Source organism: Lacerta agilis, chromosome 14, assembly GCF_009819535.1.
Source record: "Lacerta agilis isolate rLacAgi1 chromosome 14, rLacAgi1.pri, whole genome shotgun sequence".
NCBI classification, from domain to species: Eukaryota; Metazoa; Chordata; class Lepidosauria; order Squamata; family Lacertidae; genus Lacerta; species Lacerta agilis.
In genome coordinates, this window is record NC_046325.1 from 4,252,335 (window position 1) to 4,276,767 (window position 24,433).

The following is a 24,433-nucleotide window of genomic DNA, read 5'->3' on the forward strand; positions in this document are numbered from 1 at the left end:
GGCCTCCGGATCCTCCCTCTGACTGGACCCCCTTTGCCCCCCGCACAGCGTCAGCCGTCCTCCGCAGACCCTGGAGGAGCTCAGCCGGAGCCTGCAGCTGCACGAGACCCTCCAGAACGAGCTGCCCAAGATCGAGGGGCAGATCCCCCCCATCCACGAGCAGTTTGCCATCCTCGAGAAGTACGAGGTTGCAGTGGAGGAAGAGGTGCGAGGGGCTCTCTGGCGGCAATGGGAGCAGGGCGGCCTCCTCTTCCTCCTCCCTCTTTCCCTGCCAAAGTGATCCTGAGCATAATGTTCTCCTTTTCTGCTGAGGCAGACGCTCTCGGAATTAAGTTACGCGCCCTGCTGAGGGCAAGAGCCAGGCACAAATCTGATTGATCTCTGGGATGAGGGTGGCAGGCGTGGTGGCGGGCAGGCAGAGCAAGGGAGCAGCTGGCTTTTTTGTGGGGGGGGGGGGTCATGCTTCTCTCTTCTCTCGAGTGCCTCCTTGCCTCTGCTCCCCTTCCTCTGACCTCTGCGTTCTCTTCTTCTTCCTTCTCCTCCTCCTCTTCCTCCCCTCTCTCTTCCAGGTGCTGCAGCTTCTGGGGGAGCTGAACTCAGAGTGGCTGGCCTTCCAGCAGTGCATCCTGGACAGCGAAGCCATGCTGAAGAAGCACAAGGAGAAGTTCAAGACGGGCCTCATCCACTGTGCGGACGACTTCAAGAAGAAGGCCCAGAATCTCCTGCAAGACTTTGGCACCAATGGTGAATGGCCGCAGGGGGGAGCCCAGGCGCTCTCTCTCTCTCTCTCTCTCTCTCTCTCTCTCTCTCTCTCTGCCCCCCCCCCTTTCCCTCCTTGGTGGCCAAGTCTTTTTACAGCCAAGGGCACCTTTTCCTTTGCAAGGCAAAGAATCCCACCCCCTCCCCTTTGGTCGATTGTGTGAAACCTCAGCCTGGGCTTTGCTTGTTTTAAAGGCCTCAGAAGAATCTGTAAAGCAGCCCAGGCTCGATGGAAATCTGGCCCCTGCTGTTTTTACAGGCATCTTAAACTCTTAACTGGAGGTCCGCAGTCAAGGCTGTGTCTGGTAAATGTGCCTCCTGGCTCCCATCTGTGCGCACCACAAGGGAGGCTTCTTGTCTGGTCCTTTGTGCATTTACTTGGAAGTAAACCCCCTTGGGATTACTGTGAAGCAAGTTCATACTGTTCTCCAGGAAGGAGAAGGTTGCCACTGCCACCATCCCACCCACTGCCTGGTCCCCAGCCACTGAAGCTGCATTTGCAAGGAAGTGGCTTACCATTGGCTGTGTTTGTTTGTATGTTTGTATGTGAGATGCAGATTCTCCTCCTCCTGGAAGGAATCCAGAGAAGGAAGGTGCAAAACCTGCATGTAGTTACATGTGCAGTAAGAGCTGCTTGACAGTGGAATGGACTCCTTCCGTGGTGGGCTCTCCTTCACTGGAGGTTTTTAAACAGTGGTTGGGTGGCCATCTGTTTGGGATTCTTTAACACTGTTTCCTGCATTGCAAAGGGTTGGACTAGATGACCCTTGGGGTCGCTTCCTGTTGGAGACTTGTGGAATTCAGTCAGTAGCTCACCACACCTCAACCCTTGGGATGCATGTGGAGCCCCAGCCGAGTCTTCAGAGATTTCCTGCTCCCAGCAGAACGGCTTCTGCCTGAGTCCCCAGTTAAGGGGGAAACTTCTCTCCCATACAGTTCTAAGTAACAAAGTATTTACTGTCTCCAGACATAAGACAAAGCCAAACACTCCTGTGGACTTTATACAGTACTTCTGGTCTTTGAAGTAAAGATGCATATGTATGGAGAGATTCGCTAACACTATCATCTTGCTAGCTATCGCTGCTGTGTAAAACCCGCAGCCTCTTCCCCTGACTCTCACAGTTTCAGAGTCAGACCCTGACAGCAAACTGGACGAGACATGGGCAGGCATCAGGAGAGGACTTCGCATAATGAAAGCATTCCCGAAATGGGAAGGCGAAGGAGTCATCAAGACACACTCGTCCTTTCTGGTGTTGCTGTGATAACCCAGTGCACCTGCTCTCTTCTCTTGGAACATCCAGACGTAGGGGATGTGCTATCTCAAAACATGAGCCCAAGCACTGTGTCATTCAAGCCATTGTTCACATTACACCAAAACATCCAGCTGTACAATTCTATGGCTGGAATAAGCCTCTGTCCTCAGTGGGACTGACGTCCTAGCACACTCAGTGCCCTTATCTGCCCCCGCCCTGGCCAGGCTGTCTTAGTCTGCCCTTCATAGGAGACCTCACCACCGCTAGTGCCATTCAGGATAAGATTCATTGTGGCCTGTGTAGCTAGGGTTCCCCTGCAGGTGTGAGGTGGTTCATGGACCAATACATAGACCGTGGTCAGCTTTTCATAGTTTTAAATCCAGGAATCAGAACTGCAACGCTTGACACCAGAACTGAGCGTTGCTGCCTTCACCTATCATCACCTTCCTCCAGGCTCCTTATCCAACTGGACGGCCAACCAGAGGGGGCAGGCAGGAGGAAAAGGGCTTGAGGTTATTGACTCCTCTCTCTCCTCCCATGCTAGGTCCTTTCACCAGCGCCTTGTCGGCCGATGCTGCTCTGGAGCAGATTGCTGAAATGAGGCGGCTGCTGGCCCAGATGAAGGAGGAGGAGAACACCCTTCGTTCTAACCTGGGCATCTTTAAGATCGACCAGCCGGCCTCCAAGGACCTTCAGAAGCTGGAGAGGGTAGGATTGGCTCTGCAGGGAGGGAGCTTGTCTTGACCGGCCCGTCCGCCACTTCCTGCACCAGAAAGAAGGAAGCCGAATTATGGGGTAGGCCTGCAGGCAAGCTTGCCATCGCTGACCTCTCTTCTGCGCCCCCTGCAGGAGTTGGATTACATCCAGCAAGTGTGGGAGATCACCAAGGAGTGGGAAGTCCACTGGAACGAGTGGAAGGTAGTCAGCTTCAAGACCCTGAAGACGGAAGTGATGGAGAACATAGCATTCGCACTTTTCCGCAAGCTGAACAAGCTGAGCAAAGAGCTTAAGGTAAGGGGCAAAGCATGGGTCGTGTACCTGTGATGATGCCCAGCTGACCCTTCCGAGGGCCACAGGGGGTCATTTTCCAATTGGGGACTCAAAAGGGCATTTCGCAGGGTTGGCTAGTTTTCCTTCTGTGCTTCCATCCTAAGAAAAGCAATGTCAGGCTGTGGATAAGCAGAACAAAGCAAAATATAGTCTCTTACCATTTAAAGAGGTTTTAATGATCACAGTGGAAGATCAAAGAGTCCATTCTCGGACTAAAGGTGCTCCCAATTAAGGTTTACACCCACTTCCCCCAAGTCACCCTCGTCACTTCCTCGTCTTGCAACCTGTTCTCGCAACAACTGTGCCTTCTGTGCAGTTACCTTATCTAATCTCCGTGACTTTGGACTGTTTGGTTGGACCCTTTCCAGCGAATCAGTGTCTGTTAACTCTCTTTCTCTCTCCTGGTTCTTCTCCTCCTAGCTGTTCACCACCCAGTTCTTCCTAACTTTTGTCTTCTGAACTATGTCCCTCTGCGAACCACTGTTCCAAATCTATACTGTCCCACTGCTCCTGGGAAGATTCAGGATCTGGATAAGGAGCAGTGGGAGGGGGAGGCTCCCACCTTTCCTCATCTATGCAGCCTTCCTTGGCATGATCCCTGACAATCAGTCTCCCAGGATTAAAGGTGGAGGCATCACTTCAACTGCTGCAGTGGGTGGCCTGGATTCTGTCTTCTTGGGAGAGGAGGCAGGCACAGCAAGATGAGTGCTGAAGGGCCCATTGGCAGATGCCTGCAATCCCAATATTAGTTCTGATAACAACAACAACAACCCTGCCCGTCAGACAGGGTTACCGCTGCAGAGGTTTTTCAGCCTTCCACAGTTTTTACAATCTCCCGCTGACTGTTTTCTGACTTTAGGATCGGAACTGGGAGATCATCGAGACCTCCAAGTCGAAGATTGAGCAGTTTAAGAAGACCATGCCCTTAATCACAGACCTCAGGAACCCGGCCTTGCGAGAGAGGTAGGTAGTTCGATTACTGGCTAGGCTGTTCCTTTTGGGGAAGGTTGATGACGATCCTATGGAGCTGAAAAAGAAGGGTGGACCATGGAGACCCCTTTGTGACATGACCAAGGCCACAATGAATGGTATACCTCCTGCAGACGTCGTCCAAGATCCAAGCATCGATTTAGGATGTCCTTAGTGAGCTGAGAAGAGCCCTGCTTCCCATTAAGGCAATGTTACTCCATAGCACTGTGGAACAGGCCGCCCTGGATATATTTTGGGTCTTGCGCACCTGGTGGTTGCAGGGGCTTCTGGCACCTACCCCATGATTTCTGATAATGATTTTCATTATCTTCTCATCAACAAAGCAAAGTGGGCAGAGACCAGGGCGGTGGGCGGTGGAGACGAGATGCTGGGAATTGTCTGGCCAAGTGGGGAAGTTCCCCAGAGTGCCCGTGAATAGCCAGGGTTCAAAGGCATAAGAAAGATCCTTCTTGGTGCTGAAGTGCTCAGCTCTTCAACCAGTAAAGAGAGAGACCCTCTGACTGGCCTGTTCTGGTTCCCTACAGGCACTGGGAACAGGTGAAGGACCTAGTCCTCAGGGCATTTGACCAGGATGCCGAGGATTTCAGGCTGGAGAACATCATTGAGCTTGGTCTGGATAAACACGTGGAAAAGATTGGCGAGATCTCTTCCTCGGCCACCAAGGAGCTGGCCATTGAGCAGGTAGCGTTGGCTGCTCTGGGGCCCTGCCCCATGCTTCCTCGGAAGGCAGGATGCCTCGAGCATCACTTGCAGGGGCCCCACTTCATCCCCACATTGAGCAGGGGTGGGGGACTGGATCAGACCAGCTCCTGCCCTCCTTTACCACCCACCTGCCAGTCACCTGGTCGCCATTTCCCTTTGCTCAAAATGCCTGTAAATGGCAGGAAGTCACTTTTTTTTTACTGTACCCCACCTGACGTCATACATAACCTCAGGTGGGTGTGGCTTGGGGAAGTGGTCCTGCTGCTGCTTTAGCCACCGGGTGCCCAGCCTCCAGCCTCTCTCTCTCTCTCAGCATTGTCAATTGGCCTTCCCTGCCTTCCCTGCAGGCTCTTGCAAACATTGCCAAGACTTGGGACGGCACCACTTTGGATATCGTGCCATACAAGGACAAGGGACACCACCGTGTCAGGTAGGCCCAGTGCAAGAGGTGCAAAAAAAGGGTGGCCCCTTCACCCAGGATGGCAGCACATGTCCAGGTTGCATTTCTGTCGTGGGCTCTGGCCAGCATCTGTCCAGTTGGGCTGAGTAGCTTTAAACATCTGGTCCCCTCCTTTTGAGGTTTTTGTCTGCTGTCCATATCCTTGTTTTTAACATTTTGTGGTTGCCTTAATTTTGTTAATTTTTAAAAGGCTCTCATTAATGGTTTTTCGATTGTTGCAAGCTTCCACAATCATTGCAGCTGCGGTGGAAGGGGGGCAGAGCACAGTTTTTCTGAAGGATAAATAAAGAAAATGACCCAGGAGATTTAGGAGCTTGTGGTCCAGACACTGTCTAAAGTGGGGTTTGTCAGTCTAGTTATGTCGGCGTACATTCCAGCCCAACCAGAAGCCAGAGAGGGATTCTGATCTTGCATGCGTGCTCTGACCTTACAAGGGTTCCAGGCTTTGGGCCCTGTCCGGCAAGGCCTGTGCTCACGTGCACCCCATTTCTCCAGAGGAACCGAAGACGTCTTCCAGGCTCTGGATGACAACCAGGTGGCCTTGTCCACCATGAAGGCCTCGCGCTTCGTGAAGCCCTTCGAGAAGGATGTGGACCGCTGGGAGCGCTGCCTCTCGCTCATCCTGGAGGTGATTGAGATGCTGCTGACGGTCCAGCGACAGTGGATGTACTTGGAGGTGAGGCTCGCTTTCTCCAGGAGGCAGAAAAGGCGGTAGCAACAGGCACTTGGGGGCTTCACTGATGGAAATGAGAAACTCTCTCTCTCTCTCTCTCTTTGGGCAACAAGTAGCTGTTCTGCCTTGCATTAAGTGTGAGCAGATCAGAGGAGGGGACATTAGTGATGGCTATTCTGCATCTTCCTCAGAGAGAGAAAGGAAAGAAGCAGGTCCTTCCTTCGTGCTGCTATGGGCAGTCTCTCTTTCAGTCATAAAGCAAGGGTAACTTTTTAAACAGAATCTGAGAGAGGGGGAAATTACCCACAACCCTCAGAACATGTTGCAAGTGTGGCTCATTGGATCCTGCTGCACAGAAAATGTGGCACCCCTTTGAAGGAGGCCCAACCAGCTCTGTAAATTCACATAACACCTCCATTGGTCCAGAGGACCCCGGGTGACTTAATATCTTCTTCTCTTCCTGGTCATTGTCTGGATCTTCTCCCTCCTTGAGTAGACTCTTGTTCCCAAGGAGACTCCTGGCAACCCAACAAGCCCTCCTACACTGACCCTGAGCTTCCTAGGGTACCCTGCTGCCTTTGTGAAGGGAGAGAGTTCAGGACCAAGGCAGGGCTCTGGAGGTGGTGGGAAGGGTTGTTGCAGGGGCCTGTCAGATGAAACTTCCGCAAGCCAAGGCAAGAAATGAATGATTTTGAGACTTAAAAGAAATAATGTTTAACAGGAAGTGGAAAGGATTGATGGTTATCATAGACCGAATGTCTTGTTTTCTTCTTTTTGTAATATAACCAGCAGATGGAAAATCTGAAGCCCTCTTTATGTTTATTGTTTCTTTTCCTTTTTCTGTTTTTCTCTTCTCCTCTTTTCTCTCTCTCTCTCTTTCCTTCTTTCTTTGTGCTTCTTTCTCTTTCCTTTACTCTTTACCTTCCTCTCCTTTTGTTGTTCTTGTCTCTCTTTGTTTTCTTCTCTTTTTTCTTTGGTGTCCTCCACTCGGGGCCTTTATTTACTTATGGGGGCGGTAGATGGTTGATGGAGGACCCTGGGAGGCAGGGAAATGTTGGTCTCTCAGATTGAGAGGGTGGGAAGAGAAAGGAATATCTCAGGTCAGAGCCGGGAGGAGCTCTCTGTGGGTGCTAAGGGTTAAGAACCACCGTTAAGATAGAACTCTGTGTTCTACTTATTCTGTTTTATACTTTTTGTAGCAGTTTTTTTAAAAAATTTTTTTACATTAGTTGACATGGGTGGAGCTGTGGTCTAAACCACAGAGCCTAGGGCTTGCCGATCAGAAAGTCGGCGGTTCAAATCCCCGTGACGGGGTGAGCTCCCGTTGTTCGGTCCCAGCTCCTGCCAACCTAGCAGTTCAAAAGCATCTCAAAGTGCAAGTAGATAACTAAGTACCGCTCTGGCGGGAAGGTAAATGGTGTTTCTTTGCGCTGTTGTGGTTCGCCAGAAGCGGCTTAGTCATGCTGTACAGCCACTTGTACGCTGGCTCCCTCGGCCAGTAAAGCGAGATGAGCGCCGCAACCCCGGAGTCATCCGCGACTGGACCTAATGGTCAGGGGTCCCTTTACCCTTTACCTTTTTATTGTACTGTATTACAAACAACTTACATGATAAAAAGAGACCTTTGCGACTTCTTCCAAGTCCTTGCTTGCCCTGGGGTCCCAGGGCTCTTCCTCCAAGGAGATCTCCCCAAGAGCCTCTCAGATCTTCTGTGCTGCTACTGTGGGCAAGGCGGGCAGTGCCTGGTGACCTCCATCCCCAAAAGTGCAGGTGATCCCAGCGATTCGGGCCTCACTCTCACCCTCCTCCTCTTCCCGCCTCCCTTCCCCAGAATATCTTCTTGGGGGAAGACATCCGCAAGCAGCTGCCCAGTGAGTCGGCCTCCTTTGACCGCATCAACAGCAGCTGGAAGACCATCATGGACCGCTTTGTGAAGGACAACAACGCTCTGCGGGCCACACATCACCCAGGTGCTGCTGCTGCTGCTTTGCGGGAGGGGATACAAGGAGAAGCAAGGGGGAGAAAAACTCGTGTGTGTGTGTGTGTGTGTACGCGTGTGCCCTCCTGATTTGCATGAAGGAGCCCCCAGGTTCAGCCCAACACAATAGCCTCAGGTGACAGGTGATGAGAGAAGTCTTTCTCACTGCCAGAGACCTGGGAGAGCAGCTGCCAGCCAGAGGCAGCAACACTGGGCTAGATGGGCCCAGATGGTTTAAGGCAGCTTCCTATGAAACATTAGGAAGAACTTTCTGGCAGCAAGAGCCATTCAACAGCAGAACGGACTGCCTCGGAAGGCAATGGGCTCTCCTTTGCTGGAGGTGTTTCATCTGTCAGGGATTTAGTTGTGATTCCTGTATTGCAAGGAGCTGGTGACCCTTGGGGGGTCCCTTCGAACTCTGTAATTCTATGATACGTTTGTAAGTTGCTGGTTGTTTGCTGGACGGGCAGTCCTGTTTGGTGCAGTGCGATTGACTGTGACCAGGGTCAGGGAAGTAGGTTGGCAGGCCACACAGGACCTTGCTAGTTATCTCCCGCTTGGACTGCTGCAATGTGCTCTAGGTGGGGCTGCCTTTGAAGGTGACTCAGAAACTACAACTAGTCCAGAATGCGGCAGCTAGACTGGTGACTGGGAGCAGCCGCCGAGACCAAATAACACCAGCCCTGAAAGACCTACATTGGCTCCTACATTCAAAGTGTTAGTGTTCACCTTTAAAACCCTAAACGCCCTTGGACCAGTATACCTGAAGGAGCATCTCCACCCCCATCATTCTGCCCAGACACTGAGGTCCAGCTCCGATGGCCTTTTGGCAGTTCCCTCACTGCAAGAAGTGAGGTTCCAGGGAACCAGGCAGAAGGCCTTCTCAGTGGTGGCGTCCGCCCTGTGGAATGCCCTCCCATCAGATGTCAAGGAAATAAGCAACTATCTGACTTTTAGAAGACATCGGAAGGCAGCCCTGAATAGGGAAGTTTTTAATGTTTGATGCTTTATCATGTTTTTAATATTCTGTTGGAAGCCACCCAGAGTGGCTGGGGAAACCCAGCCAGGTGTGTGTGTGTGTGTATTATTATTATTATTATTATTATTATTATTATTATTATTATTATTATGGCGTGGGCACTTCAGCACCTGCACAAGGTGGGTGGATAGGCCAAACTGGGTGGGTTTCTTTTCCGGGGGCCACTTGTGACTGTTTTGTGATGCTCCCCCCTCCCCCACAGGACTGTTGGACAAGCTGGTGGAAATGAACAGCGCCCTGGAAGAGATCCAGAAGTCCCTCGACATGTACCTGGAGACCAAGCGCCACGTCTTCCCCCGCTTCTACTTCCTCTCCAACGACGACCTGCTGGAGATCTTGGGCCAGTCGCGCAACCCGGAAGCCGTCCAGCCCCACCTCAAGAAGTGCTTCGACAACATCAAGTGCCTCAAAATGCAGAAGGCAGGGACACACACACACACACACACACACACACACACACACACACCAGCCCACATGACTGCCAGCGACTGCCCCCAGCCTCACAGCAAGGCCCACTTCGCTTCTTCACCAGTGCCTTTTCTTCTTTCCACTAAATATTGTGGCTAATGGGCAGCTGGCGTTCTCCTCATCCTGGGCTCTCTCTTGGTGGGAAAGTGAGCTAGCAAGGGCCCCTTTCTCCCCCCCCCCCCACCGGTGACTGGGACGAAAACCTTAGCTCTCTCTTTTCCCCTTAGATTGGCAATACCAACCGATCCGAAGCCTTGGGCATGTTCTCTCTGGATGGCGAGTACATAGATTTCACGCACCCAGTGATGCTGGAGGGACCCGTCGAGGTGAGTCCTTTCCGGCCTTCTGCTCAGCACCATCCTAGATCTCCCTGACTGTGGAAAGGAACTCCAGTACCATGCTGGGGAAAGCCAGCCAGATGGGCGGGGTATAAATAATAAATTATTATTATTATTATTATTATTATTATTATTATTATTATTATTAAGCACTGCAGGCATCAGGAACCCAGTACAGTGGTACCTCGGGTTACGTACTTAATTGGTTCTGGGATGCTGTTTGTAACCTGAAAAGTACGTAACCCGAACGGCGATATCGCACATGCGTGAAAGTGCAGAACGCGCACATGGCGAAAAACACTTCCAGGTTACCAGAGTACGTAACCCGAAAAAATGTAACCCGGAGCAGACGTAACCCAAGGTACGACTGTACAGATGGGCAGGCACTAAATGACGCCTCGCTGGGGATGTGAACACTACGCCTGCTCTCTCTCCCGAGACTGCTCACACTCCCTGAGTTGGGGTTAGTTGAGCAGTGTCTAGCTCAGGGCTCCCCTTCCTGGTCCTCTGCTGCTGTGTCTCAATAGAGGCAGTCTCCAGCCCCTCCAAGTAACCCTCTGAACCCCTGCCTCTCCCTCTGCTGCCACCCTTGCGGCTTTCTCTGCTTTCTGAGACCCTGTGTCAGGTTCAGCACGATGAGGGTGGAATAATGTGCCGAGAGAGCAGTTGCTACCTTTTCGGGAGCCAGGGATTCCTCTGACATTTCTACCCTTGTGCCTTGGTGCAATAAAGTTGTGATGCTCACCTGCAGCAAGCCTTGACGCCGGCCCTGCTAGCCTGTCCTCAGAACGGACTAGCTGAGGATCGTTGACCTTGCAGGAGTGGCTGTGTGACGTGGAACGGGCCATGCGCTGGACCCTGCGGGAGGTGCTGAGGAACTGCCGTCTCGCCTTGAAGAAGATGCTGACCAAGAGGGACAAATGGGTGAAGGAGTGGCCTGGACAGGTGATGGACAAGGCCAGGGTCTTCTTTAGCAGATGCGGCGCTGGGGTGCAAATATCTGCTCAGTGCCCCCAAATTACCACGGATAGTGGGGGGGGGGAAGCTGCTCACTGCCGGCCATGGGTGTGTGTGTGTGCAACTCTCCCCCATGCCGCTGCGGGAGATCAATCCCCGCGGAGGCTTGGGAAAGAAGCTGCACGCCCGCCAGCCATATGTTTGACGGGGAGTAGCTGGCAGGCGTGCAAGGAAAGGAGATGCCGCCGGCAAAGCCGCGCAGCTCCCCCACTCGCTGGGGCGCCCCTGAGAGGCCAGCGCCCTGGCGCAACAAACCACTAAGCCGTATGGGAAAGACGGCTCTGGACAAGGCTAGGAGAGGGATGGGGTGGTCACGCTGAGGACTTAGCCGGCACCAAAGCAATAGTGGAGCAGACAACCTTGGAATGGGGTGGACTCTCCTATATTGCAGGTTTTTCAGCAGAGGATGGCTGGCTGTCGGGGAACCTGTGACTCCTGCATTCTAGGGGTTTTGACCAGAGGACCCTTCCAAGTGTACAGTTCCATGTCTAGGACTCTGTTAGACTGTGCCTTGGGCACAGATTTTGGCCTGGCCTTTGACGCCTAAGGGGTGTGTGCTTTTAGGGCACACCCTTATTCTCGGAACTGTCATTCATGCTAATTGTTTTTAATACTGAATTTTAAATTGATATCACCGGCCCTGGGACCTGCTGATGAACGGTGGGCAGTAGATTTAATAACAGTAATCATACTCAGTACTACTCCATGCTAATTAGTGACCCCAGGAACTCTTTCTCTCCCCCTTCTTAAGTTGTACTGACAAGCAGGATGTTTTTTCCCTGCCCCTTTAAATGCGCGTTTATGGGTGAATCGGAGATTCCAGTTGCCTGGGATGATGAGTGAACCAACCCACTCTTGAGTGCCTAATGAAAGTTCTGACACTGAAAAAAATTGGGGCCAGGGTTTGCTTGCAGATGCCTTCTCCCCCAAACTGGCAGCCCCTCCATGCTTACCCAGAATCCTCTCCTTGCAGATGGTGATCACCGCTAGCCAGATCCAGTGGACGGCGGACGTTAGCAAGTGCTTGGCCACCTGCAAGGACCGAGGGGACAAGAAATACCTCAAAGCCATGAAAAAGAAGCAGGTGAGACAGGGGCTGGCAGATCTACCCCATTCCTGCATGTGGGTCAAGGCGCCCACAGATGAGCACATGTTGGCACCTCCGTCCCCTCAGCTGGGAGGCTGACAAGATCTGCTTCTCTCTCGGATGTGTGTCTAGGGAACCCAAGTCCGAGGGGTGTGCTGTCTTTTGCTCTCTGGTTATCCAGTGCTTTGGGTCCCTAGGTAGGACAGGGTGGCCCTGCGAGGGATCCTCTAGGTGCTGCTGCCGGACTGCATCTCCCATCAGTCACTCCTGAGCATTGGCCATGCTGGCTGGAGCTAGTAGGGGTTAGGGGACCCAACAGCATCTGGGGGGGGGGCACAGAGTTACCCTAGAGAGCTGTCAGGTGATGAGGAGGAGATCAGAGTGTTGGAGGTGTCCAAACCTAGTGGTTTGGGGTATGGGAATCTGGGACCGTGAGAGGAGTTTGACCCCAGGGAGAGGGTCCCAGTGGCTCGGGAGGTGGAGACTCCCTGAAAATGCCAGGTTCATTACGAAAGCCTTTAAGCCATCACGGTTTCTTGCTTTTTCACGCAGAGTCCTGAATTCCCAAGGTACCTTCCCTTCAGTATAGCGTGTAATGCGTTACTGGAAGTTCATATCCTTGTGTCCCTCTAACACATTTCTTAGTTCTATGCCTCCCACTCCCTCGCCTCCCCCCAACTCAATATGGCATCACTTCCCATTTTTATGAAAACAAGATCCAGATCACTTTGATGCACCTAAGAAATTTTTTCACCGTTTCCCTGCTGCTCGGTCCGTCTCCCATAAAGAAGGGGGTGGGAGCAAAGGGGGTGGGGCCTGCCCATCCATGAGGATGCTGCCATGGCTTTGAGGGGTCTCAGGGTTGCAGAGCGGCCATTACGGTCGCTTGGCTCTGGCTTGCTTCTCTTGGCTGCCGCGTCTGCATCCCTGCCCCAGTCTCTGAGGAGCAGACATTTGGGGCACGATGACACGGATGAGGAATATGTCTCCTTTTTCACCTGAGGGATGTTAGAGAGTGTGGGGGCCTTTGGGCTCCCACATTTGGGGCCCTGCCTCCATCTCCAGCCGGCCAGATCCTTCTGGAAAGGATCACAGGCCGGGCACAGAGACGGCAACCCTCCTCCATGGTTTCTTGGCCCAACCGAAAACGGAAGCTCCGTTTTGCCCGCCCCAATCAGGCCCTTGCTCCCCGCGCAGGTGTCCATGCTGAACAAGTACTCGGAGGCCATTCGAGGCAACCTGACGAAGATCATGCGCCTGAAGATTGTGGCGCTGGTGACGGTGGAGGTCCACGCCCGGGATGTCATTGAGAGGCTCTACAAGAGCGGCCTGCTTGACGTGACGTCCTTTGAGTGGCTGAGCCAGCTTCGCCTCTACTGGGAGAAGGTGAGGAGGGGGGCTGGCATGGGCTGGCGGGAGGCTGGGTGGCGCAGTGGGGGAGCAGAGAGATGCATGTTTACTGCGTGTCAGTGGCGAGCCGCCGCTGCCGCCCTCCTCTGGACAGTTAACAATTCCCAGCCCAGTTAGCTTCTGCGCCCATCCTTGAGTGCCGTTTCCCTCTGCTGTTTGTGGTGCGGAAGCGCAGGAGACTCTGCTCTTGGGGAGGGTCTGAGCTTGGGCTGGAGCCTGTGTGTGTGTGTGTGTGTGGCCTCTTTTCTCACCCAGCGGGTGGCAGCCAGACCGCTTGGATTGTTTTTATTTTATTTTATTTTATTGAATTTTATTGACATGGATGCTACATTTATGTTGTATTTTATGCTGTTTTTAAGCTGTCTTTTAAGTTGCTTTTAATCAATGTTTTTATATTTGCTGTTAGCTGCCCTGAACCCGGTTTTTAAATCGGGAAGGGCGGGGTATAAATAAAATATTATTATTATTATTATTATTATTATTATTATTAGCTCAAATGGAAGCAGCAGACCTTTGGTCTGCATCCTCTGCACGTTCAGGCCTCCACACCTAAGTGGCACGGCATCTAGGAGGCAGGTGGGGAGGCTGCCGGGGGGCTGCCCCCTGCACTGACCCTTGCTACCAATATGGCCCTGTGCGGCCTCCCTTTCTTTTGTGCTTGCCCTCAGGAGAAGCCAGGTCCTCGCAGAGTTCCAGGACCTGGTGTGTGTGTGTGTGTGTGTGTGTGTGTGTGTGTGTGGAGGGGAGAGCTGGCTGCCCGTCCAAGTTGAGACCACAGGAAGCGCCTGGGTCCAAAACACAGCAGGGGTCAAGTCCAGAGCAAGGCAGCTAGGACTAGAGGAGCAGGAGGCAACGGTGGAGGGCTTGGGGTGCCGGAAGAAGCAGGATTGGACAAGTTCATAGAGGAGAGGACTATTGATGCCTACTAGCCATGATGGCTTTGCTCTGCCTACCCCAGCCTGGTGCCCTCCGGATGTTTTGAGCTACCAGCTCTTTATCTGCCACACCCAGCATGACCATGGGCTCACCCATACTTCTGGTTGCCCCATAATTTCTAGTCATGGGTCAAAGAGGTTCTTCTTCTCTCGCCCCACCCCCCGCTGCTTTTCCTTGGAACACCCGTTGCTTACCGCTGAATTGGAACAAATGTCAATCCGCAGAGAACCTGATTGACATTTGTTCCGATTCCACAGCGGGACAAAAAAGAGGAGCCTTTCAGAGCTACGACTTGAAATCACCGGACAAATGGAAGTGGGAATGAACTCCATTGGTATTAGGGTTGATGGGAGCTGTAGTCCAAAACATCTGGAGGACACCAGGATTGGGAAGGAAGGAAAGTTTTTAGCAATGTGGGTGCCGGGAGGGAAACATGGGGCATCATGTGACTGCAAGTGACCGCTCTGTGTTGATGCAATGTGAACAATGGTTTAAGTGGCACAGTGCTTGGTCCCATGTCTTGAGTTAGCACATCTGGATGTTCTGAGATAAGGGTGCCAGGTGCACTGGGGTTACCATAGCAACAGCAGCAAGGTCGTGTGCATGACAGGCTGAGTCGCTCACCCTCCCATTGGTTCAGGAATGTAGAGACAGGTATAATAGTCTCTGGGGCATTGCTTTCATTATGTGAAGTCTTGCCCTGGTGCTATCCTGCTTTGCTGCCAGGGTCTGACTCTGAATCTGTGAGATAGGGGAAGAGGCTGTGGGTTTTACACAGCAGCGTCAGCTACCATGGTGATAGTGTTAGCGGATCTCTCCATATATAAGCACCTTTACTTCAAAGACCAGAAGAACTGTATAAAGTCCATAGTGTTGTTTAGCATTGTCTTCTGTCTGGAGATGTTAAGCGCTTTGTTACTTTAAGCCGCGTGGCAGAGGAGTTTTCCCCTTAACCGGGGATTCTGGAAGAAGCCATTCTGTTGCGGGAAGGAAATCTCTGAAAACTCTGCTGGGACTCCACATACTCCTGATGCATCACACGGGCTGAGATGTGGTGCGCTACCAGCCGACTTACACAAGTTCCCAACACCCCACCACCCCTCTCCTATGGAAAATAAATTTTTTTTTCCAGGAGCTGGACGATTGCGTCATCCGGCAGACCAACACCCAGTTTGCCTATGGCTACGAGTATCTGGGGAACTCTGGGCGGCTGGTCATCACCCCACTCACTGACAGGTATCCCACGAGGGCTGTGAGCCCGGCCAGGAGAAGCCTAGTGGTTTCTGGCCATGGAAGTTGGCATGCCGTGAAGGGCCTGGTGCCAGCGTTGAAAGGCTACAGTCTGGGTCTGCCTGGGTCGGAAAGGTGGGGGAATCTGCTGGGGACAGCAGGAGGGAGCCTGGGAAGGGGAAGAGGCAGCTAATAATGTTTGGGGAGGGGTGAAAAAGAAATGAGGTAAGGAGGTGGGCCCAGGTGGCCAGTGGGGAAGTGGGAAGCCAGCCATGGGAACCCCTAGTCATCCTGCTCTGGAGGGCTAGTCAACAAGGAGAGCTTGAGGTGTTTGGGTTCCTTCGGCCTCTCTTCCACAGGTGCTACATGACTCTGACCACAGCCCTCCACCTCCACCGGGGAGGGTCCCCCAAGGGCCCTGCAGGCACTGGAAAGACGGAGACAGTGAAGGACCTGGGCAAGGCTCTGGGCATGTACGTCATTGTGGTCAACTGCTCCGAAGGCCTGGACTACAAGTCGATGGGGCGCATGTACTCTGGCCTAGCGCAGGTAAGGGGAAGAGTCCGGTGCAGGTCTTGCTCCAAGGGCTCCCCATGCCTGCCCTGGCCCTCCTCAAGCTCCCCACTTTGCACTCTGCCAACAGACCGGGGCCTGGGGCTGCTTTGATGAGTTCAACCGCATCAACATTGAGGTCCTGTCCGTCGTGGCCCAGCAGATCCTCTCCATCCTCTCGGCTTTGGCCGCCAACCTGACGCGCTTCACCTTTGAGGGCCACGAGATCAACTTGGTGTGGTCTTGCGGCATCTTCATCACCATGAACCCAGGTGGGGAGGCCGGGAGGATCGTTCTGGGCAGGGGTGGTGTCAGGCTTCGGGGAATTCTATCCCTTCCCCCATGGCAGCAAGAAGCAGAGAAAAACAAAGAAGAGTTCTTGCTAATGAGCTTATTCAATCATCACAGCAAGAGACAAAGGAATGCAGTCTGTCTCCCATTAATGGTGTTGCTCCAACTGAGCTCCTCCCCCTTCCCTTCCTAGCAACAGAACTTCCCCTTACGGTGGCCGCCAGGGGCTAATTGTCTCTGAATCCTTTGCTCTTGCAATCTCAATGAACGCCGTGTTCTGGGAGAAGGGGGGTCAGAAATACTATCCAGTGATAGTGTGTCAGCTGGCTGCTCTCTATGTCCTCCTCCTCTTCTCCCAACACCTCCCATCTCTTCTGTTCTCTTGTCTCTGAGCTGTGACCTTCCTCAAACCACTTCTGTAATTCAATACTGCCTTCCTCTCAGGAAGAGAAGGGGGGGCGATCTCTACCATTCCTCCTCAATCTCGTCCCCTTCAGTCCAGTCCCTGACAGGTGGGCTCAGCTGGGGTGTGTGTGTGTGTGTGCCTCTACCCGTGGACATTTGCCAATGCTTTCGTGTTCCTCGTGGCAGGTTACGCCGGACGCACAGAGCTGCCCGACAACCTCAAGTCGATGTTCCGCCCCATCTCCATGGTGGTGCCTGACTCCACGCTCATCGCCGAGATCATCCTCTTTGGGGAAGGCTTCAATAACTGCAAGGTACTGTTGGGATGGTTCAGGGAGGGGGTGCTTTGCTTGGGCAGAGCGGGTGAGCGGAAAAAGAGCCCTCCCAGTGAGGTTCGCCAAACTGTCTCCTCCCCTTCTCAGCTCCTGGCCAAGAAGGTTTACACCCTCTACTCGCTGGCTGTCCAGCAGCTCTCCAAGCAAGACCACTACGACTTTGGCCTCCGGGCGCTCACGTCTCTGCTCCGCTACGCTGGGAAGAAGCGCAGGGTGCGACCCGACCTTTCTGATGAGGAGGTGAGGAGCCCCCTGCCTTCTGCAGTTGTGCTGCCAAACGTGGCCAGCACAGAAGGGCCGTAGCTCAGCCTGCCTTGCGAGCGGAAGGTCCCCTGGTCAATCCGTAGCAGCATCTCCAGGCGGGGTTTGGAGAATTTCCAGCCTGAAATCCGGGAGAGCCACTGCTGCCAGTCAGTGTAGACAATACTAAGCTAGGTGGACCAATGGTTTGGCCCCGTATAAAGCAGCTTCCTCTGTCCCTGGAAGGCTAGTGGCTGCCAAGAACTCTGCGGTTGGAATGAAGAGGAAGTCACTCGTAACGTTGCTGTTGTGTGTGCAGGTTTGGGAGGGGAAATGATCTTTGGCTCTCCATGTCTGCCTCTGGTGGCTTCATCAGTCACACAGCAGCTCCTTTATGCCACGGGGTCCTCCCTGGGGTGCTTCATGGAGCGCTTGGCACCCTTTTTTGCCTCCCCCCCCCCTCGTACCACATACCCTCCGGCCAGCTCTTCCGCACCCTCTGCTTGCAGGTCCTCCTCATGGCCATGAAAGACATGAACATAGCCAAGCTGACGTCCGGCGACGTGCCTCTCTTCAACGCCATCACTCAGGACCTCTTCCCAGGCATCGAGTGCCCCGTCATCGACTATGGAAAGGTCAGCCATCCCGCCCCGTCCCTGCCCCACAGGCTTTGCCTCTTCTTCCCGGGAAACCGGGCAAGAGCCCCACCCAGTGCTGAGCTGCTGCACTCCAAGGGAAGCCCCTCGCAGGTGGAACCCACCAACCCACTGGAATGCTTGGTGGTAGTGGTGGGGAAAGCGGGGTCTTTCATTATTGGGGGAGAGAATCATGGAATTGTGGAGTTGGAAGAGGGCACGAGGGTCATCTAGTCCAACCCCCTGCAATGCAGGAATCTTTCATCCGCTGCGGGGCTCGAACCCACAACCCTGGGATTGAGAGTCACCCGCTCTACCAACTGAGCTAAGATGTGGCATGGAAAACAAGGTGTTGCCTATGCAGCCTTCCAATCTGGGCATTTCTTTCTTTCTTTCTTTCTTTCTTTCTTTCTTTCTTTCTTTCTTTCTTTCTTTCTTTCTTTCTTTCTTTCTTTCTCTTTCTTTCTTCCCCCCTCCAGCTCAAGGAAGTGCTTGAGGGGGAGCTGAGAGAAATGGGCTTGCAGGTGATCCCCTTCACCATCACCAAGGTGATCCAGCTGTACGAGACCAAGAACTCTCGCCATTCCTCCATGATCGTGGGCAACACGGGCAGCGGCAAGACCGTCACCTGGCGTGCCCTGCAGGCCACCCTCTGCAGCCTCTGCAAGAGCGGAGACGCGACGGCCAACATAGTCCGGGTCAGTGGGAAGCTCCTGCGCCTCCCCGGTGCCTGGCTCTGTGACACAGGGCTGAGCAGAGGACTGGCTTCCCTCCTTGCCTTCCTCTTCCTCCACCTCCTCGGGGGCTCATCCCAGACTTCTTCTCCGGTTGGTGGGGCTTCTTCCCCAATGTCCACTTTTCCTGTAGGCCACCCCCCCCCTTGCTGGCTGGCTTCTCCGCTGTATTCTTCCCTTGGGACAGGAGGCAAGTTGATCGCCCTTGATATAAAAACAGCTTCTGTTTGCTTCTCCCCAATTGAATAGCCATAAAAAATAAACAAAGCACAGAGGTCTGTCCGGGTCTTAGCTAGAAAAACGCACCTTGCTTCCTCCTGACTTTGTCTCCCCTGCCCCTCTCTTCCTCCCACCTTCCCGCTCTCTTTCCTTGCTGGGCCTGCCTGCTTCCAGGAGTACCCCCTGAACCCGAAGGCAGTTTCCCTGGGCGAGCTGTACGGAGAGTACAACCTCAGCACCAATGAGTGGACGGATGGCATTCTGTCCAGCGTCATGCGATTGGCATGTGCAGGTACACCAGGGCCCCTCCCTTCACTCCTGCCATCTTGCTAACAGAGAGAGAGAGAGAGAATGAGAGAGAGAGAGGTATCAGAGTGCCTTCCTGCCTAGAGGCCACACTGTCTCAGACCTATAGGCACTCATCTTCTTCCCTGGGGGCAACTGAGTCCTGCTGTCCCGCAGGCCAGGCTGAGTCTGGGGTACTCAGAGGCCCCAAATGTATAACAGAGCAGGCAAAGGGCAGGTGGGTTGGACGGTGACATCCACAGGGAACATAAGCAGAGCCCTGCTGGATTAAACCAGAGGCCTCTCTAACCCATCATCCTGTTCCTTCAGGAAACCCAGGAGGCAGGGCAGAAAGGCAGCCGCTGTCCCCTCTTGCCCCCCCCCCATTGTCTCATATTAAGAGCTACAATGCCTCTGAACCTGGAGGCTCCATTTTGCTATCCGTAACTAGTGGCCGTACTGCTACCTTTAATGAGTTGGTCTCCATTCCCCATTTAAGCCAGTTGCCGCTGCCGCCCCATCTTGTGGCAGCCAGTTCCACAGGAGATGCTGCTGCCCCCATGATGATTGGGAGCCAAAGTGTGTGTGCAGGTAGGGCAGCCAAGCCCCTCCTGTCCTCCTTGTTACTTGCTTGTGGCCACGGGGCGGGGGGGGGGCTGTGCAAAGCATGCTGGTGGGTGACCCATGTATTTGGGGCAATTTCCCACCCGCTCTCGATGCCGGCTGTGAACTTTAGGCTGCTGAAGTTGGAGCCCATGGCATGCTAGTCAATGTACAGGCGCCGAGGGAGCTTAGGGGGCAAAGGAGAGGCCTTGCTTGGGCAGAGGCCTCAAACTACAGACTGCTCTGGCTCAGCTCTGCCATAACTCCTGCTTTCTCCTCTCCAGCCCTCACTGGCAGTCCCTCATCTTTGCTTCACCTTTGCTGTGGCCTGGCCAGCCTTCCCCCTGCCTGCCTGCCTGCCTGCTTGCCTCTCAAAGACCATTTCCTGCCCCCCACCCAGCAAGGGGGGCACCACAGCCCAAGGAGCTGCTGGATGTAGCCAGGAGGCACCAGGTGCCTGCTTTGCGGGGGATTTCCTCTTGAGGGCTGGGGGCACTGAGCCCCAGGCCTGGGGTGGGGGGGGAAATACGTGCTTTTGACTGCCTCTCCTCAGCCCCCCCCCCAGCCCCCAGCTCATGCCGCTTTACCTGATAGCCTCACCCTGAGGGGGCACCGGTGATTATCTCCGAGTGCCGGCAGGAGGCCTCCCGCGGGCATTTGCTTTTTCTCATGCCAGCGGGGCGATGGCACTGCCGTTTCTAGGAAACAGTGGGAGAAGGAGCGGGGGAAGGCCTTCCTCTGACCCCAATCTCTATGATAATTGAGGATGGGAACCTGTTGGCATGCATGTTGATTTTGGGTGGGTGAAGGTGACCCGCTGTCTTTTCCTCTCGGGGGATCCCTGCTTTGTGCTGGAGGGCTGGCTGCTTTGCGGGGGGGGGGGCACAGGGAACAGAGGATCGAAAGGCAAGGAGAGACCCCTTTCTTTCCACCCCCCCTGCCGGTACAGTGTCTGACTCTCCTGTGAAGCAGATTGGATGACTTCTGGGGTTCTGTTTATGCTGCTGGGGCTGCAGTGTTGTGTGTGGCTAGCTACCTCACCCCTCACCCCCCCCACTGTTTGGATTACGCTGAGCTAGATGGTAACAGGGGTGGCTTGACTCATTTGCCATGACTCGGTGCCAGGCTCAGTTCCGCTTGCCCTCGTAAACCTTCCAAATGCTGGTGGGGGGAAGGCGACCCCGATTCGACCCCGATTCAGTCAAATGATTCAAACTTCCTGCTTGAAAGATAGCCCCCCATGAGTGAAATAATCCATATGAGCAGTGGTGGGAACTGGGCCTTTGGAACGACTCCCTTGCAAAGCTGAGTGCTGGTTCTTGCTGGGCTGTTCCAGCTCTGTGGTCTGTTTTCCACCTTTGGGCATCTGAAGCCCAGACCTTTGCTTGCCCAGCCAGGCCTTGCTCCCCCCCCCCCCCGCCCATAATTGGTAGCTCCTAACTCTCTAACCCAGACTCCTGTCCGCATCTGACCCCCCCCACTGCAGGACTTCTCCCTCAACCCCAAAGCCCTGAGCCTCGGGGAGTTGTTTGGGAGGTATGACCTTGCCACCAGCGAATGGCACGATGGCGTTCTGGCTTCCATCATGCGCGAGGTCTGCACAGGTATTTACCCTCCGGGAGGCCCGCCTTGGCCGTGCCAGGTGCCTGCCTTGGCTGCCAATCACCCTTCCTTTCTGAGCAAGCTGGCACCTCTCTCTGTCTCAGACAATCAATCTCTGCAAACAAGACCTTGGAAGAAATTCTTTGCTTTGCTTTTGAAATTTCTGTGTGTTTCAATCCACTCTGTGTGTTTCAAGCCTTGTCCCTGGCGCCCCACCCTTTGCCCCTTGTTTGTTGACCAGCTGCTGTTCTGTTCCCCTGAATTACGGAATTTGGCTTTCAGGGAATCCCAGCCCTCATTTTTTTAAAGGGCCTGTTTCCAGCTCTCCTTGATGTAGAAGCGTAAAAAAGATGACTGACGAGTCTGCTAAAGGCTCTTCTGGTATGTCTTCCCAAATACATTTAAGGATCCAACCAAGATCTGAGCACAAGAGCCCTCTCTTCTCCTGTGGCTTCCAGCAGCTGGTACTCAGAAATGTTGCTGTCTCAGACCATGGAGGTAGAGCATAGCCCCTGTGGCTAGTAGCCATTGACAGCCTTTCTCCTCCACAAATTTGTCCAACCCTTTTTTCAAGCCCTTTAAGCCAGGGGTCCCCAAACTAAGGCCCGGGGGCCGGATGCAGCCCAATCGCCTTCTAAATCCAGCCCGTGGACGGTCTGGGAATCAGCTTGTTTTTACATGAGTAGAATGTGTCCTTTTATTTAAAATGCGTCTCTGGGTTATTTGTGGGGCATAGGAATTCGTTCATTTTTTTCCCTCCAAAATATAGTCCGGCCCCCCACAAGGTCTGAGGGACAGTGGACCGGCCCTCTCCTGAAAAAGTTTGCCGACCCCTGCCTTTACGCTGATAGCCACCCAGTCGAACCCTGTCTACTCTGGCCGTGGCTCTTTCAAGACTCAAGGAGAGGCAATTTTTCCTCAGCCCACTTAGTTACCTATTGTGGCTTCCACGTAAGGTATACAAAGGAAGGCAGCGAATTCACTGTCTTGAGATCCTTCCTGCTGTAGCCCAGGAGGCAGGAGTCCTCATTATGGACTCGGAGTTCTTAACGTTCCTCTTTGCCCAGACGAGAAACCTGACGAGAAGTGGATCTTATTTGACGGCCCTGTGGACACGCTGTGGATCGAGAGCATGAACTCCGTCATGGACGACAACAAGGTGCTGACCCTCATCAATGGCGAGAGGATTGCCATGCCCGAGCAGGTAGGTCTGAGATGCCCCCACAAGCCAGCCACTCCAGCAGCTCCTTGGCCAGAACTGATTGGTGGTTTCCATTCCCCCACCTGCCCCAGGTTTCCCTGCTGTTTGAGGTGGAGAATCTCGCCGTCGCCTCGCCCGCCACCGTCTCCCGGTGCGGAATGGTTTACACAGACTACAGTGACTTGGGCTGGAAGCCCTATGTCCATTCCTGGATCGAGAAGCGCCCAAAGGTACAGTCACCTCATGTTATGATCGCTGCAGGTTACGTCTTTTAAGGTTGCGCTCCACGTGAACCTGGAAGTACTGTCTGGGTTTCGGCGTTTCGCGCATGCACAGAAGCACCAAATTACGTCATGCGCATGCGCAGACTCGCCTCTGCGTGGTACGAATGCTGCGAGTTGCGGGCGTGCCTCCGTCACGGATTACGTCCGCAACCCGAGCGTCCACTGTATTTGAGGAGGGGAGAGCAGTGGGTTGTCAAAGCCACCTGATGCCGGGTCGAGTCCGTCCTTTCCCCCCACCCTGTTCTGCCCTGCTCATTTCATACACCCGGGAGAGCTGAATTCCCACATGGCCATGAAGCTCCCTGGGGGACCTTGGGTCAGTCGCTGCCTTCTCTCAGCCTAACCTACCTCACAGGGTTGTTGTGAAGGATAAAATGCGGAGGACAAGAAGTACATATGCCACATTGAGCTTCTTGGAGGAAAGGCAGGATATAAATGTAATAAATAGCAACAATAATGTAGCCCTAGCTACCGACCGTGTGAGGGTCAGGGTCAGGACCGGATTTAGGTTTGAGGAGGCCCTAAGCTGCTGAAGGTAATGGGGCCCTTTCTATGTCCAGCTGTCCTTTGTCAACAACAAATTCTCGCTGTTTTTGTGTTGAATATATACTATATGGTAATTTATGGACCTCATAGGTATCTAAAGCCATTTGCACATGCAGAATGTAGGCACCCTATATATAGAAAGGAGCAAGCCAGTGATATTTTTGGGAGCAGGCTAGCAGGTGGGACCCATGACTTACATCATAGGAGCCTAGACAACACAAAACCCTATTGCTGTAGGTAGGTTTTATTTGTTTTTATCTTACATTGTGGAAATGTACATCCAGTTTTATTTCCTTTAATTTTGGGGGGGTGGCCCCCAAGAGAGTGGGGCCCTAAGCTACAGCTTGTTTAGCTTATACATCAATCTGGCACTGGTCAGGGTGGGATGGAGATGTCCTAGGGAAGCCCTGAAGGGACAAATGTGGGTTTGCGGGTGTCTTCAGGAGGAGCAAATCAAATAGTCGACAGTCAGCGAGCTTGCCTTTGCCCCCGTCTCCTCCCAGACTGAAGCGGAAACCCTGCAGCGGATGTTTGACAAATTTACCAACAAGATGCTGACCTTCAAGAAGGACAACTGTCAGGAGCTGGTCCCTATCCCCGAGTACAGTGGGATTGTATCTCTCTGCAAGCTGTTCTCATCCTTGACGTCGTCTGATGAAGGGGTAAGTGGCAAGCAAGGGCCAGTCAGACGCTCCGGAGGCCCTGGGGGCATCATCAGCCTCCGCCCTCCTGGGGCCACCTAGCATTTGGGGTGTGTTATGTCAAGGATGGCCCCCTTGCCTCTCTCTCTAAAAAAGAATTATTAAGAATATTACAATGAGTTAAAATAAGAAAGAAAGAAAAAAGGGAAAGCATACAGAAAACATTTTAACAGACAGAGGAAAACAACAATAACATTAAAACAATGACATTAAAATATATTTAAGATTACAGAACTACCGGTATATAACATATATGTAAATGCATGAACTTATTGTTTCCGTCAAATATACATCGATTCATGGGTCACTGCAGTTTCCAAAAATACATTCCAAATACAGTCGTACCTCAGAAGTCGTTTTGGCTCCCGAACGCTGCAAACCCGGAAGTGATTGTTCCGGTTTGAGAAAGT

General features: G+C 53.3%; 1 protein-coding gene across 1 annotated transcript in view; it reads left to right on the plus strand.

The window, feature by feature from the left end:
* DNAH2 (dynein axonemal heavy chain 2) overlaps nt 1-24,433 on the plus strand; it is a 112,487-nt gene that overhangs the window by 47,463 nt on the left and 40,591 nt on the right. The window contains 25 exon segments of the mRNA XM_033170284.1: nt 49-205; nt 570-744; nt 2,557-2,720; nt 2,862-3,023; nt 3,922-4,025; nt 4,577-4,733; nt 5,102-5,184; nt 5,710-5,890; nt 7,719-7,857; nt 9,107-9,324; nt 9,600-9,698; nt 10,530-10,655; nt 11,701-11,811; nt 13,012-13,200; nt 15,293-15,396; nt 15,750-15,939; nt 16,034-16,214; nt 16,825-16,952; nt 17,061-17,213; nt 17,723-17,848; nt 18,328-18,546; nt 18,976-19,093; nt 22,359-22,495; nt 22,585-22,722; nt 23,826-23,984. Coding sequence (XP_033026175.1) covers nt 49-205; nt 570-744; nt 2,557-2,720; nt 2,862-3,023; nt 3,922-4,025; nt 4,577-4,733; nt 5,102-5,184; nt 5,710-5,890; nt 7,719-7,857; nt 9,107-9,324; nt 9,600-9,698; nt 10,530-10,655; nt 11,701-11,811; nt 13,012-13,200; nt 15,293-15,396; nt 15,750-15,939; nt 16,034-16,214; nt 16,825-16,952; nt 17,061-17,213; nt 17,723-17,848; nt 18,328-18,546; nt 18,976-19,093; nt 22,359-22,495; nt 22,585-22,722; nt 23,826-23,984 — 3,718 coding nt within the window.